This window comes from Diprion similis, chromosome 3 (genome assembly GCF_021155765.1).
Source record: "Diprion similis isolate iyDipSimi1 chromosome 3, iyDipSimi1.1, whole genome shotgun sequence".
NCBI classification, from domain to species: Eukaryota; Metazoa; Arthropoda; class Insecta; order Hymenoptera; family Diprionidae; genus Diprion; species Diprion similis.
In genome coordinates, this window is record NC_060107.1 from 5,142,971 (window position 1) to 5,159,745 (window position 16,775).

Here is a 16,775-nt window from a genome sequence, read left to right on the forward strand (position 1 = left end):
CCCGGCTCTTCCCAAATCCAAACACACCGACTAACGCCACTTTTATTCTCTTCCAGATAGCCCTGGTGTGGCGATCGTCAATGCGGGCCCCAGGGATCCTCGGCTGGGACCGCGAGGACGAGTTCATGGACTGGCGGGACTCGCAGAAGCGGAGATCGGGGGCCAGCGAGTCGGTTTCTCGGCCACGTCGTCGGTCTCGCGAGGACTTGGCTCAGGGTGAGGCTCCGAGCGACGTCGAGGTCGTGAGCAACGGGGCGCGAGGCGAGGAGCCGGTTCGTCGACGGCCAGACTCCGCCGACCGGGTAGGACGACAGCCGGTTCCACTGGCCAAATCGAGGTCGACGTCGAGCGTCGATTCCTGGCAGGAGGAGACGAGGACGGAGCGACGGCGACGTCCCGCTGACGGTGTCGACGTCCCGAGGTCCGAGGGTGCCAGGATCAAGCGGGGGACGAGCGTTTCGCCGATGACCGTCGAGAGCTGGAAGGAGAGCAACTCCAGGTGGGAAACGAAGACGCGGACGCTCGCTCCACGTGACCTGAAAACACCCTTCGCCCTTGAGGCGGTCGTCGCTGAATACGAGGGTGGAAAGGACGCCCGTCATGACCTGGAGGACCTTCGTCCCGACGCCGTTTCGGACGAGGATCTTCCGGGCTACATCGGCACCCTCTTGGTCAGCGTCGAACGCGCCATAGAGAGGGTGTCTCTCGACGATTTACCCTTTCCCTGCCCGTCGTGCAGACACGGCGACACCGACGATCCTCTTCTAGGATGCAAATGCGGATCCCAATCCTGCGGATGTGCCAACGATTATTGCGGATGTTCCGCAAATCGGCCTGAGGAATCACACACGTTTGAAGTCGCTGGGATAAAGCATATCGACAGCGACGACGAGGAGGAAGTCCGGATGGGATTTGGTGAGTTTTTTTCTTCCCTTTTTCTTTTTTTCTTATTTCAACGTATAGAGTGCGGGATTCTCAAACCTATTCGTCGTTCGTGATTTTCAATTCCCTATTCACGTCATCCGAGCAAATGGAGTCTGGCATAATCATCGGTATTATTATACCTAGCGCTATATATATTTAACCTGCGCGTAGTGACAATCGGAGATTTACTCTGACAATAAAGCGAGCGAGGAGTTTGAATGATGTTGAAAAAGAATGTCTGACAGTGAATAAGAGTAACACATATTACAATCGCACATTTACCTATATGCACGTGGCATAAAACCATCTAGGAAGGACAACATTATGCATGAAGACACACACACACACACACACACAGAGTATGTATGTGAACACCGACTGACATGCCTCACGTATGTAACACCGTTTTACATCGGTTGTCACATTTCATTAGCAGACCTGACGGCGTCATTGAGAAAGGTATTACCTACAGCTGCAGGCATGCACGGAATAGAGGCTTACTTGGGGTTCATCCAATTCTGCCGAGACGTTGTGTAGGACTTCCGGTTACAGTTTATTCCAGCTACTCTTATGCACGGGCTTAACATTTTCGATCGTTATAGGTATTAGCTTTACCAAGTTACTTCCGCGCTTGTATAAAGGTATATCGATCGAAGATCGATCACACCCTTTGAGGTATAGTTATATTCACGATCGTATTTATTCGCAAACTTTTCGCTACACCCATGCCCACGGTTCGGCCACACCTTCTCCGTCGGCGGTGCTCTTGTTCTTGTTCACCACCGCCTTCCTGACGCTCGACGACGACGTACATGTGTACACATCAACGTACGTACGTCCGTTTGATCGGGGGGGTGAGGTGGTCAACAGTCTCGCTCGTTTCTAGCGTTATAATACCGTTCACGTGACAACTGGAATTTATTCGCGGGTCGTTTAGAGCCGAACAACGACACGCGTGCTCACGTGTTCATATCACCACGTTTTAAACCGACATGCGTAGGTACGCGTGTAATACTCGGGTTGTTACATACGCCCTGCGTCGAGGCTCTCTGTACCAAAGACCATCGTTGAACAGAACATAACATAACAGAACAGACCAGCTGACCGACCAGGAAACACGCGTTGAAATTGCGTTTAATTTATTACCTACGTCAAGACGCGCGCTCCTTTGTTCCAGGAGATAATCCCTCCCGTATCCCGGGTGGGTACACACTCAGCAACGCACTGTAACCACGACCGGAACACCGTTGCTCCGGACCGCGGTGATGGATTTGAGAAGAACAAAAAAAAAAAAAAAAATACCAAAAGACCAGAAAAAAAAAAAGGAAAACAACCCACTTTAAAGGCAACTCCTTATTTACACCTTATTTACACCATCACGATTCTCCCACGGGATCGCACAGCTTACGACCAATCGGTCAGCTGGTGGTGTGAAAAGTCAGGTCTAATAGAGTGGAACTAAAGAGAGAACATCCAGAAACGGAAGCTCGTTGGCATAATTTCGGGTCTTTTAAAACCAGTAATTTGTCTACTGATTAAGCTTTTATACACTGTCTTTTAATCATATTTGTGGTGTGATTATTTATAAGTAGATCCGTCTCGTCGTTGTTCTAGGTATGAACATTAATGCGAGTGTATTCACGCAGTAGCGTTTGGCCTCGACGCATAGGGGCACCAATCGGTCGACCGTTAATCAACTTCGTTAATTACGCATTGCACCGTGTAGACGGCGTTCAGCACCGAGGCTATAACAGCTTTGTGTGTGTGTGTGTGTGTGTGTGTGTGTGTGTACGTTGACAGGCGCCAGCCGTTAAATTTAATCTTGGCGTATACGGCTCTCGACTCACCCACGCAAGTTATTTCAAAGCTTGCGCAGGTTGATCTGAGGCCACTTCGCCAGACTGATGAAGCAAATGTAAGTACGTGTACCTATACGTATGACTTATACACACGGGGTGGCTAACCGCTGAAAGAACACCCGCTACGTAGGTACAACCATAACACCGCATGGAATGGCGAGACGTTGAACGTGAAATACTTTATCCAAAAGACGTCCAGGAGTTTAATGTGTGCAAATTTATGTCTCCATGAGGCAGGGATGTATCGTGAATTTTGACAAGGTTTTGATACTCTGCATAATTAGGCCGGAATGTCTTTTCATTGTGTACAGTGAAACGCTAAACACTTGGTTACACGCTGCTCCCTTTCAACGAGATGATGATGATGATGATGTCGCGCTTCTTTCGGGTGAAAGCGAGATGAAATTCTTCTGATGATTTCTTTCAACGACAAAGGAACGCCGTCGGACACCCTGTATAACCATAACCATAACCATAACCACCTGCCGCCTGCCCACAGACGCGGTCGCTAAGTGGTTCATTGATCGTTGTATGTAGGTACGGGCGGGAGCAAAACCCCTCAATCATGCCTTGCCTTGTGCCGGAGTAGCTAGCCTCGACAATGGAGGCTGTTCACCTCCTCGGTAGACTGACACATAACTGGTGCCACGACCAAGAACGCGATATCGAAGCAATTTCTTGCTCCTTTGATTTTACCAAAGGAGTATGTGGGGGGAGGGGGGAGAATCACTCAAGCCGACAAATATTTCTTAGTGAAATTGGCAGATTATATATATATATATATATTTTTTTTTTGTTTCATCGGTAGGTAGAAAAAAGTCTAGAGTTATGGTAACTTCCAATTTACTTGGAGTTATCTTTCTGGTTTACGGTATCGACACAAACGATCTTACGCACACGATTTATATAGTCTTAAATTCATCGCAGGCAAGAAGGGTAAATTAAAAAGGAGTTTCATCGTTTTTTCTTGTGGTTTGCGAAGTGTAGTTTTGACCGTTTAAATGTCCGAGTCAGTTACCGTGACCATGCAGCCGATCGATCGACCGAACACCGCCGATCGTCAACGAGCCAAATAAACGTTTCGACATTACACGGTTTGTTAGGCACTCGCTTCAACACAGCAGTAAATAAGATGGAACGGTGAACAACGCGAGCCTCATACGATCCTTCGATTTCATCCTTTTTTCTTTCAATTCATGTGGGATAGGTATCTCGCAGTTTTTTACTACATTCAGGCAATTTGAATATTGCATGGATGGTCAGGGTTGATTGCAAGTGCAAAAAGTGATTTCGTTGGGTGAAGTATTGCCGTGATCGAAACGGTATTGCAGGTACTTAATACTATAGCTCGTTAAGGATGGTAACATCACTGAAAAAAATCATGAAAAATGGACAAACTTTTTATTTTTCTACGGATCTTTGGCTAGAGAAAGTTTATTTAAAAATTATTTATTTACAAATAAGTGGGTTTTCGTTGGTCGAAAATTGAATATTTTCATTTAAATAACTCGCCAATTACACAAAGTCAATTTCTTTTAAAATATCCTCTACGTATTTATCTAGGATCACTTGCGTTATTATACTTCCCTTTCGAGCCGGGATTACTTATAATCCAGCATTCTAGTATACATATAGCGTGCTTCAATGTCCTGACTGCACGCACGGAAGTGCAGCCGGTTGATGGTGACTAAAATGGAAACTGGAAAGATATTCGCGCACCGTACGTGGTCGAAGATCAAGGGGAGCCACCAGAGACCTCTCTGCATACCAACGACGTCTTCGTCTTCGTCTTCGTCTTCGTCTTGGTCTTCGTCTCCGGATCCTGCTGAGTCTCTACGTACGTGATTGCTGCTGAATCACCGTACCTAAGCGTAATTCCAATTAGTCAAGTCAAGAGTCAGGAACGCCTCCCAGTGATCCTGGCGCATTACTATAACTTGTGGAGTAGCGGGGGTATAAGGTTGCGAAAAAACCGATCATACCTTTCCGGATCGCCTGTTCATCCATACTTCTAATGAGATTTATAAAAATGAATGAAAACTGTGAATTATATAGCGAACGTTGAACCCTACGACGCTAAAGTCTTTAAGAAAGTTCAAACATTGCAGTTGTTATCGGCTCGGTTATTCATCTCTAGGACAATTCATACCTACTACTTGCCATGCCTTTGCTAAGAATGATAAAAAAATATTGTAACTCCTTGCTAAGACAAGATTTCATGGGTTGCTGCTTACACGACTCTATCTCGACAACGACGACTCAATCAACTCTTGGATATACTGACGAGAATAATTAATTTATGCTAATGTATTGGCCAGTGATACTAATAAGACGATTATCTTCTACGCGGGCCCGAAGCGATGCCATCTGCGATACATGTACACTGTTGCATACATAAACATCATGGGTCTGGTGTCGTTTTGGATTATTGGATAAAACAGAGAATGGTTTCATGGCTTTTAATGCAAAGGAAAAAATTCGCAAGGCGTATACTTTTTATATCAATGAAATATCGGGACAAATGAAAGTCTGCACAATCTCTACTATAATACATATCTAGTCGATTGCAGCTGGTGGTGTAAGGATAATTACACATGTAGCTACACATACCTATCTACATATGAGTTTATACAGGCATGAGGAAGGCTCGTTTGGCCGGTCGATATTTAGGTTGTACAATCGTAATTGGATCTCAAATGTAATGAGATCATTGCCTGCTGCGCCGCGTTGGGTTGATGCTGCTGCTGCTGCTGCTGCTTGATTTAACTCTGCGAAGTCATTCATGCCGAAGATAATCGTCGCGTATCTACGCGCTCATACATGCCTACTTAACCGACCTTTCCACCCATTCAGATAACCGGCACGTATGTATCTCTTCCACTCTTTTCTGATCTCAAACCTGATAAGCTGATTTCCGTGGAATTGCGGTACTGGTTGATGGTTGTTGTTGTTTCTTCTTTTGCCTCGTTTGTTTCTCTGGTTTACAATCCATTCAATGAACCACCGCGTGGAGTAATTAATTATTATCAATTAGATTCTCTTGCGATACAACAACACACCCATCGAATCCAACCGGAGCAGCTGAATCCATCCAAGTTTCGAATGTAGGTCAAGTACTGTATAAAAAAAAAAAAAAAAGGAACTCTGGGAATACATCAGAGTATATAGCCAAGCCGTATCAGCTGCAGGGTCGAAACAGGGAGGTAAGAGATGAATCTGAGAACGTAGTTCGAGCTCTATTCAGCCGGCAAAGAGCGATACTGATCTGCGCATTGAAGAACGCAACCCAACGCAACGTAGCACAACGCGAATCGCTGAAGGCCCCAGAAGATTTGCTCGTGGCATAATACCGACGTACGGTTTGCCATGGCGCATGGCGTGGAAATGCATTCCAAGGTGGCTCGCAAACGTCTCAAGAAACATCGCGATATCACGATAACGCGCTCTAGGGTCTAACGGCATGTGTTATGCCTATTAAACCTGACATTGGTTGCACACGTAGATACTTCTATTCGTGCCATCTAACGATCGCCAGAATCCTCATCTATTCGATTCAATATCGCCGTGAGAATGCTCGTCGTGCTTAAAAACAAAATAAAATGAAAAAAAAATAACAACGTATTTCGCTGTAATTTTAGTGGATTGTTATTCGTTCTTGTTCGCATCTTTCATTCATGGTGTCCAGTGATCCTGGAAATATGCTTGAATTTGTCTCGTCCTTAAAAAGTGCTAGAAACTGTCTTAGAATATTCTATTTTTAATGTCTTCGAATAACGTGAAAATGTCTTTGAATTTGTTGCAGATTTTTTTTTACTGGACACCATGCCCAATCACACTACCTTACATGATTTTTCCGAATTCTATCAATTTCCCTGATTTCTGTTCAATCCGTGTATAGGCATGCTGCGCAACTGCTGAACCGTGAACTGAATCTTCTCCCTGACTATTTCTAGTTCGATAAAAATAGACATACAGGAAATTGCAGTTATTTGTCACTGCTGCTCTGTCCTATCGCTTCTTTTCTTTTCGATTCAACGATAAGAATAAACACGTGGTTACCAAGCTGCAGCAACCTCGTAAAATCAGTGACCAGTCTCTCTCTCTCTCTCTCTCTCTCTCTCTCTCTCTCTCTCTCTCTCTTTGTCTCTCTTTGTTCGTGTAGGTATAGACACATAGCTATAACCAAACTCGTTTATATATAGCTGCAGCACTTGATTACGTATCGTTGACCTCGTTGCACCTACATACTTAGAGCTGTTTTTATACCTCTTTTTCTGCGTTATTCGCATTCATTCGTAATGTTGTTATACCTGCCGCTACCTGCGTAAGTAGGTAGCTTATACGTACCCATGTACTAGCTAGTTGTTCAGGTTCAATTTAATCACGTGGACTGTTCACCAGCGTTAGTCCTTCACACGGATTGCGTCACTCGCGATCCTTGTTCACAAACGATACTTGAAGACGTCGTGGAATGACGTCGTTCGTGCAAAAAAAAAAAAAAAAAAGAAAAAAGAAAAAAAAGTGCCACTTGTATGCTTTTAAACGTTTCCATTGAATGGCAAGAAATTTTTTAAAGTCTCTTCCACTTAATGGAAGGTAATTTTTCTTCTCGTTTTCCACATCTCGTCAAGAATGCTATAAAAATAGTAGCTATGATACAACAAGTGTGGAAAGTTTTGAATTTTATGTAGTTTTGTTTCTCTCTAATTGCTGGTGCATTTTGTGTCAATTTATGGTTACCATAGATATCCGCATTGTTATAATAATAGCTCCACCTACTATAACAGCTTGCAATTTTTTCAATCAAACAATCGTCCCAGAACTTCGAGTCGTGGAAAGAAAGGGAGAAAAGAAAATTCTTATCTGTTATAATATTTTCTCACAGCCAGAGGTTATGGCTAAGGCCGGTTTTAAATCACCGTACATCACGAATATGTTGAGGAAGGTTGGAGACCCCTGAATCGAAGGTTCATCACACACTACCTTGCAGTGCATATAATGCATATTTATGCCGTGGGGATGACGTCAGCGCCTCGTGCCACCCCGATTGCGTGACCAAAGTCATTCTCTAGTCGACCCGAGCGCATTCGCGACCTCGCGCAAAGGTGTAAATGATTATCATTTTTTTTTTATTACCCTGCAAGCAGAATGAATATATATATTCTAACAAGGAAGATATCACAGGTATCTATTTTTTTTTTTTTTTTTTTTTTGTAATACGTTATAGTAGATTAAAGAAACTTTAAGGGGGTGAAACCAACCTCCAAAGTAATTTGTTTTTAATTGACAAAATTACATTCTTCATTTGTCCTTATGAGAAAACGTTTCCAGCTAAATTGTTTAAAAAACTTTGTGTTCTTGGGGGTGAAACTGCCAAATCGCCTCTCGACATTTCTCACTTCGGAGAACGGTTTCACCCCCTTTAAAGTGTTTAAAGGCCGATAAAAAAAAAAAAAAAAAAAAAAAATATGTGTCGCTTAGTTTTTAGTCTACTATAACATATTGAAAAAGAAATCAAATCGGAAATACCTTTCTCCTAAGTTTTATTTTTTTTTCTCGTCGTCATCTTTTTCCACATTTCCTTTTGACGAAGTTTATCAACTAGTCCCGGCGCGAGGGGCTAAGCAAAATCCCAGAAAGTCTCTCGAACTATGTTACGTTACGTAAACTCCCAAGAGATGCTGAGTATGCCGCCGGCACCGGCACCAGTAGCAGCGGCGTCATTAACTCGTAGGTAATAAACGTCTCGTAATGAATCTGGAATATGTTGAAATCCTATACAGCACGGTGCCTGAGTAGCGAAAAGTTTTCGCGACAACGCCGCATTACGTGTATATGTATAGGTATACACATTCACATAGAATTTATGTGTACATGTATTTCGTTCTCAAACCGTGCGCCAATTTCTTTCTTTCTTTTTTTTTTCTTTTCCTACATTTACGTTCACCTGATTTTTTTTTAATTTTTTTTTTTTTTTTATTATTATTCCTTTGCTTCTTCTTTTTTTCTCATCGTCTCAAATTCGAAAGAATCAACGTCCGCGTAAGTGGATTTTTTTTCATATCCGTTAAAAAAGTTTCACATATACTGTGCAAATGTTTTTTCCAAAACCTATCCCTTCTCGTTTATCATTATCATCATCATCATCGTAATATTTTCACGCAACCTGTAAACGCGCCGACTGTCACCGCATGAGAAATCGTTCCTCCGGATTGTATCTGCGGGGTATTTATTTATTCGTTTTTTTTTTCTTCTTCTTTTTTTTTTCGCGATCACATCGCCCGCAACGAGGTTAACGCCTCAATTAGTTACGCAACATCCTCCGATCCTTGTTCACCATTAACTATATTCATTTCATTACCACGTATTGTGTCCATTCGTATGGGTATGTATGCTATGCTATGTATGTACGAATGCCTGGTTAATACATATGTACCTGATTGTGGCGTATCGAGCGCGTTGCAGCTTGCATCGCCGCAGTCGGCGACCCGCCCTGACCCCGATACCACGATCCCACGTGGCGCCATCCTGCACTTCCATAGTTATACTTATAGATCCATATTACATGCCTTTGCAATGAATACGTGTAATGCACATTTATATATATGTACCTACATATATATATATATATATATATATATATATATATATATATATATACGCAAAACCTCCGAGTGTATATGTATATCTAGGTAAGTATATATATATATATATATATATATATTTTCATCGCGAACTCTATACCTGGAATTCCCACGATTCTTAGACTTTTTCTGTATTACAGATTGTAAGCATTATTATGTATTATATATATATATATATGCGGTTTGCGTCTTAGATACTTTATTCTATTTTATTTTTATTAATTTTTTTTTTTTTTTTTTTTTTATTCGCAATTTTTCATCCCCGCGACAATATTGCATTCGATATATATGTGACACGCTGTAGGTATAACTACAGGAATGGTCCTTTTATAATATTATTAGTGCTTTTTTGCATAGACGATCTTTATTGTATATACAAATAGATTGATAACGATTTTTAATGGTTCTTTCTATTTTTTTCTTTTTTGCAACTGAATCGTTACGATTTTCATAGAATTTTTTATCTTTTTGTGGGATATCAAATCGCGTTTACAACGAATAGAAAAAAAATATATCGATATAATTTGGAAGATTTGTTTGTAAGATATTCAAAACTTTCTGTACAATATTATGTAGAATATTCTCTAATCATCATTTATTCGTTTAGGTAATAATTGTTTTCAAGTTTTTCGTCTCTATATACACGTATTCATTGCAGAAGGTTAATGTTGATAATCTCCGGCGAAGGATTGTTGTGCCAACAATTTTAACTAATTCGATATCAATGTCGCTCGAAGAACTCAAGAACAATATTAGATGTAGTACACGGTGTATGCATATGAATATATATATATATATATATATATATATATAATACATATAAATATACTTACAGAGATTCTACGTATAGATAATGATTACACAGATCCTCGTTATACACGATTTATACGCATCAACATAATATTTCATTCGTAACATCCGATTCTACCGGCTTACAAGAATAGTTTATACAAATAATGCTGCACGACGGTGACGATCTATCCGATTTATCCTTGTGTAATGTACGTATATGCATACACGAGATTCCAAGGAGTGGCTAATTGTAATCGGATCTCACGTTCGTCCGACTAGTTATCAAAAATTTCTACCTCCTTTCGACCTGGACTTGTCGAATAATATTTTATAACATACCTACTTTTTACCTTGCCATTCATTCAATTTACACGCTACCACAAACGCGGATCGAAGATTATCGAACGGCTTCTCAAAGCTCAATATTTATTTTACATTATCAGCATCGCCTCGAATTGGAATGAAACTTCATGACCATTGCTCGACAAAATTCCTCTTCATAAAAAAAATAAAAAAAAGCTAAAACATCTTCTTTATTACTATACCAATATACATATATATATATCGTTAAATTTAATAAAGCTTAAACCAGATATTCATCCCCTCGTTACTCTGTGGAGTTTGCAATTTTCTTTATTTTTTCAGACACCCACCCACCCTCCCCTACACAACATCTATTTCATTTCGCTAACGACGCGTGCAGAATTTCATCGCGTCGTCGTGGCGATTCGCAAAGCCGTAAAGTCCTCCTCGTCGAATGCGTAAAGACCGTATATACTTTCTACGCAAATTACGGTCCGCATCGTATCCGCGGGCACGCGCGAACAACACGTTGACTACACTGGCGTTTTCCATAGGAAGGTGTGGTTTTAGAAAACGTATTATTGATATCGTGTTTCACCCGCTCGCCGCTGCTCGGGATTTCTATGCGCACAACCTGCCTGCCGCCCCTACCCCCCTCCCCCTCACCCTGACTTAACTAGCTGTCGCGGATTATCGGATGCTGTACGGAAACTTGAGGAATTTCTATCTCATTGATTTTTCACTTTTTTTTTTTTTTTTTGTTTTCTTGTTTTTTTTTTTTTTTTTTTTTTTTCTTTTTATCACCGATCCGGATATGTCACTATAGCAACTGCGCAACTCGCACCACGTTTCAGACAGTTTCGAACAACCGTTAGTTAGTTTCATGCGCAGGTAATTCTGGCTATAATTACTGCCACACCATTATAATCATGTACGATTTTCATATGTATATATATATATATATATTGCAAATTTTCATCACGATTTTTCAACGATATCTTCGGGGAGTTTTTTTTTTTTTTTTTTCTTCTTCTTCAGCTTTTCAAATTCGAGATCGTTACTTTTGTTTTTATTTTCTTTTGGAAATTTATTCATCCCCGCAGGTCATTCAAGCGATGAGAATTGATTTTTTTCATTCCGGTTTGCAGGAAATATACAATATAATTTTTTTTTTCCTTTTTTTTTTTTTTATCACAGTTCACCCACAATTTTCACATCTCATATGATTTCTGCTGACTGGTAAAAAAAAACAAAAAACAAAAAAAAAAAGATTCTACATGAGGTTCGACATATGCATATGTGTATAATATTACATTATACACACACACTGACGATTGCGTATAAACGCTGAACATGCGCTACAGAGATTCGTTTGAAGAGGAACACGATCTATGTATGTATTAATATTGTATTGAATGTCATATCAAAGTAAGCACAGCTGTTAGAAATTTGCTGGTAAATGTATAATGTGTACATACATACACATATATGCATATAACGAAGGGAGATATTATATACCTGTATATATATATATATATATATACCATGATATTAAATGCATGCATGGTATTTATAGTATATATTTCATAACGATTCACTCTCTATTTCTCTCACGTCCGTATCGAGTTACATGCCGATCATTTTTCCTACCTATTGCAAAATATCTCTTCCCTTTTTCTTGATCCTCTCGTCGCGACGTTGCGACTGCGTTTCAGACGGTACGAAAAAGCGTATCGCAAAGCATAAGAAAAAAAAATTAATCATCTGCAGGATTTTAAATCGTATATTTTTCGTTCGTTTCGTATTCGATTATATTTTATGCATAAATGATGTAATGTATGTTTATTAATCTAAGATGAAATTTTCGGACTGTTTTCAGGCGCGAAGAAAAAAGGACAAGACCTCACGCCACCGCGGAGTATTCATGACCTCCCGGATCACCTGCTTACCTGCGGTCTAACGTTACCAGGTAAATTGAAATTCCTTGTTGTAAATTGTATAATTATGTAACAATGAGATTTATAATTACCCTCGAACAACCCGAATGATGCATGCAAACACACACACACACACACACACACACACACATGTATTTATATATAAGGTACAGTTATTATAACCGCCTGGTATGGTATAACTAATTACACACCAGAGGGGATGATTATTATTTATTTTCATGCAGCACGATATACGTTTATACTTGCATTGCGAAAGTAACTTTACTCGCGGTTTGATGTCCTAGAAATTTGGTATGTTCGAAAAAAAAAAAAAAAAAAAAAAAAAAAACTTGACGATAGTCTATAAATCAGTCTGTAATGAAACTTGGACAAGAAAATACAGAAAGTTGCGAATAACGTCGGGAACTTTGTGCAATTCAATGCAGTATCTTTGATGCGCAACATCGCGTGACGACGCTTAATTCCTCTGCAATGAGATGTACGAGAGTTTGCGATATGTGGCGCTGCGGCAAACCTGCGAGAGATATCGCGTTCCGAAGCGTAAATATATACAAATTATATTTCTTATATGTATTTTAAACGCGGAGATCATACGTGGAACGGAAATCCTGTTTCTTGAAGTTTTCGCATAATTTTATTAACGACACCGACACGTTAAATCTAAAATTTTATAAATTGTTACCGTTGAGAAGTTTGCGGCGGATGGCGAAATTTGTAACTAACTAAAACCCGTCACTTCGAAGTTTTCATCGTCGTTTACGGATTAACGAATATCGTTAGAAGCAGTTTGAGGTTTGAAAAACGATCGACTTCCGTGAACCATTCAAGAAACAGATGGCCAATTTCGCCATCGACAATGTATAATAAATCGAAGATTGAGGTTAGGTGGAGAATGAAATATACCGGAGTGTCTGATTATGATGATCTGGGTTCCGGTTCTTCTGACAGTTGAAACGCATCGTTGCCGGGGAATGCAAATGGTTCGAACGAGAAAATGAGGCATAAGTAGACATAAGTGGCGGTAAACGGCAGCGGTAGCCAACCGTTTTATACACCGAATAGACAAACCGGCATCGGTTACAGAGAGTTGACCGAGGGTCCGAGGAGGACTATAATGCGGAAGTCGAGACACACCCACACACGAAACACACCAAGAAATACGCCATTCACACGCCACAGTTGCAACGACTCTACGCGACATGCATGCATTCATGCATGCATGCATACGTTGTGTGAAACCTATAGTAGCAACTCACCTACCTTATACCACGAATCTCTGCAACAGAGTTCCTGAGCTGCCGGCCTTGAGGGTTCATGGCGTGCCTTAACCACCATTAGAGGCGTCTAAACGCGTTCTACCCTGTAATGCTCATCCATGAACACATCGCGTGTACATACACATAACTGTATAATATAATATTCCATTAAAAGAGAAACACTGCGCCCGCCTTACTACTTGCTACAACATTTAAATTAAGACCTTCTTCGGCTCCGGGAACTCTCCGGGATGTCTGATGCACTCACCGGGTGTCTTGTTTACTGGTCGGTCATAAAAACGATCTTTCAACCTAGGTGCACTGGGGTTCAATGTGAAACCACCCGGGGCGTGTCTCGACTGTTTATGAACTTATGACTGTCCATGAAACGATGTTGCACGTTTATAATTGTTAGTTTACTTCATTTTTTAACTGCGTAACGGGCAGACGATCAGCCGATGGAAATGAGATCAAGCAAAGTAGAAATGGGTTTGGTACCTGCAGCTTCGTCCTTTTTCTCAACTTGATATCCTCTCCTTATCGCGACTCCTTCGTGCTATTTCACGCGCGTTTAATTGCTCGACCTTTTTCGAGGATGAGATGAGAAGCGGCCAGGCTTCAGGCTCGTGAACATGTACCGTGTGAAAGACCCGACGACGTGGAAGATTGTAAGGATAATTAATATCTGGCAATAAATTACTGACCTCTCCCCTTCCCACCCGTTGTCACAACTCATACACCATAAGTATATGGTGAATGGGTGGGCCCTGCAGGTGAACTCTGCACTTTCCTTACAATAATTACAATAATAAGAATAATAAATTATTATAATTATAAAAACCCTTTCTCATTCCACTGTGCGGTGGTATAAGAAGTGGTTGCTCTTAAACCCGAAGATGCACTCGCGGCAGTTATAACTTATTATACGACTTGAAATCACATAACTTGAACGATTTTTCAGATCGTTATTCGCGATTGTATACGAACCAGTATCGTAATTAGTGAGTTGTTACTATTACACGGTTGTTTCGTATCTGAAGCGGTGGCGAAACTTTGACTTTAACAACGCCGATGGCTCTGATAGTACAACGAAACTACACTACCTTATTGCAGTATTCCGACTCAATACTCATATACTCATATACCTACGGCATGGACTCTCTGCTTGCTAAATGGCGGACATCCCGGTATGTACCGCAGTCCGACATGCTAGGCAACGTGCCGTAAATTATCGGCCGCCGTACTTCACGCCGATACAATACGACGCCTCTGACCTCCTTAGCCACCTCGCCACGCGACCCTTTGACTCCTTTTAGTAAACTTACAAATACCTTTCTCGTTTTTCTTTGCTTTTGTTTTTTTTTTGGGTTTTGGTTATTCTTTTTTTTTTTTATTTTTATTTTATTTTTTTTTAATTTTAAAGAGAAAATAAACTTGCATTGCGAGACGAAAATTTCCAAACTTCTTTGCATACGTGCAAATAATTGTCATGGACCCTTTTTCAAGGTGCGTATAACCTCTAATATGTATTTATATGTTTCCACTGGTGTCGAGACGCTCCCCGTTAATATGTGCTCAACGATAAGCAGGGAGGAGTTGTGACCCTGTGGCTAATGGATAATTTTCTCATCCTGTATCACCGATACAATCTCTCTCTCTCTTCTCTCTCTCTTTCTATTCCTCTTTCTCTCTCGTCTCATCTCTTGATATTGCTGAGGAACGGCTATTCGTTTCGATAAGTAGGTACGCGTTCGATGCACACGTGGCAGGGGTGAAACTGTGTCGTGGGAATCGTGAACGCATCGCCACGCAGCGAAACGGCAAAGTGTTAGAAAAAAACAAAAACCAAAAAAAAGAGAGAGTCAAAGTCAGAATGAAAGAAAAAACATTTTAAATAAACAAATGCGACGAATTCATCGGAACTTCTTCATTCCGTTACAAGCTGCAGACTGCTAATTCAAATATCCTGAAAACTAGTAGAAATTTCGCAAGAAAAGCGAAAAAGTATTGTAAAATAATGAAATGATTAGACTGAAATTGAAAAAAAACAAACAAAAAAAGAAAAAAGGAAAAATTAATCAAATTGCGGAAATCGTCCATCGCACGTAGAATAATATCTCGATACCTACGTCTTGTAGAATACTTCATAGCTACGTGCGAAGTTGTGCAGCGGGTCGTGCAAAACCGTCGAGGACTTAATTTCACTTCGGTCCGCGACCACGCGATTAATTCGCCTTGTTCTCCAAGGAAGGCACGCCATCCTCGGCGCACGCGGGTCCAACGCGAGGGCGTGGGAGTTCTTCTCCAGATCGAGTCGAAGAGTCGCATCTGCACTACCGCAGCACCAGCAGCTGACTTCGACTTATTTATCCCGTGAACGGTACTCTTCTACGTGGCTACTACAACCCACCTTCCTACCTACCTTCCTACCTACCTACCTACCTACCTACCTACGCGCAACACCGATTTACCGTATATATACCGAATATGCAGTAGAATAACCAGGCATATAATCAGACCGCACGTGTTTGTTATTACTGCACGAGATGATGCTGCCAGCTGCCACCAGCACACGGGTTCAGGTAGAAATTGCAATATCTTACTGGGTTAGGAGAATATTTATAGGTAGACGTCGTAAACGGGAACAGTCAACGATTTTTTAAAACAAACACGCCTTTTTAATATTCTGTGTACAAAGAATTTAACGAATGTGATTGTCAAATATGCCCAAAGAAATTTGTCTTTTCATTTATAATTATAATTTTAGGCTACTTATTGAAAGTGTATATAAGATTTGTGGTTGAATTGTCCATATAAAACATTCCTTTTGACATATTTGATCGCCATGTTTGGTGAATTTTTAGTACGATTATTGTCATTAAAGTGTGTTAGGTTTGTTCTGAATGTTGTGTTTCAGCCTCATTAATTTCACTTTAATATTCGCCATTATTATAACCGTCAATTTGCTGTGAATATATATGGATAAATGCATGATTCTTATTTTTATTATTAACCGTGAATGAGAAGCAGCGATTCATA

General features: G+C 40.8%; 1 protein-coding gene across 1 annotated transcript in view; it reads left to right on the forward strand.

Annotated features, from left to right (window-relative positions):
* The window catches only part of LOC124404610, a 184,718-nt gene that overhangs the window by 106,251 nt on the left and 61,692 nt on the right, over window positions 1-16,775 (forward strand). Inside the window, exons 5-6 of the mRNA XM_046878916.1 lie at window positions 57-915; window positions 12,402-12,491. Coding sequence (XP_046734872.1) covers window positions 57-915; window positions 12,402-12,491 — 949 coding nt within the window. The remainder of the gene's footprint in view (window positions 1-56; window positions 916-12,401; window positions 12,492-16,775) is intronic.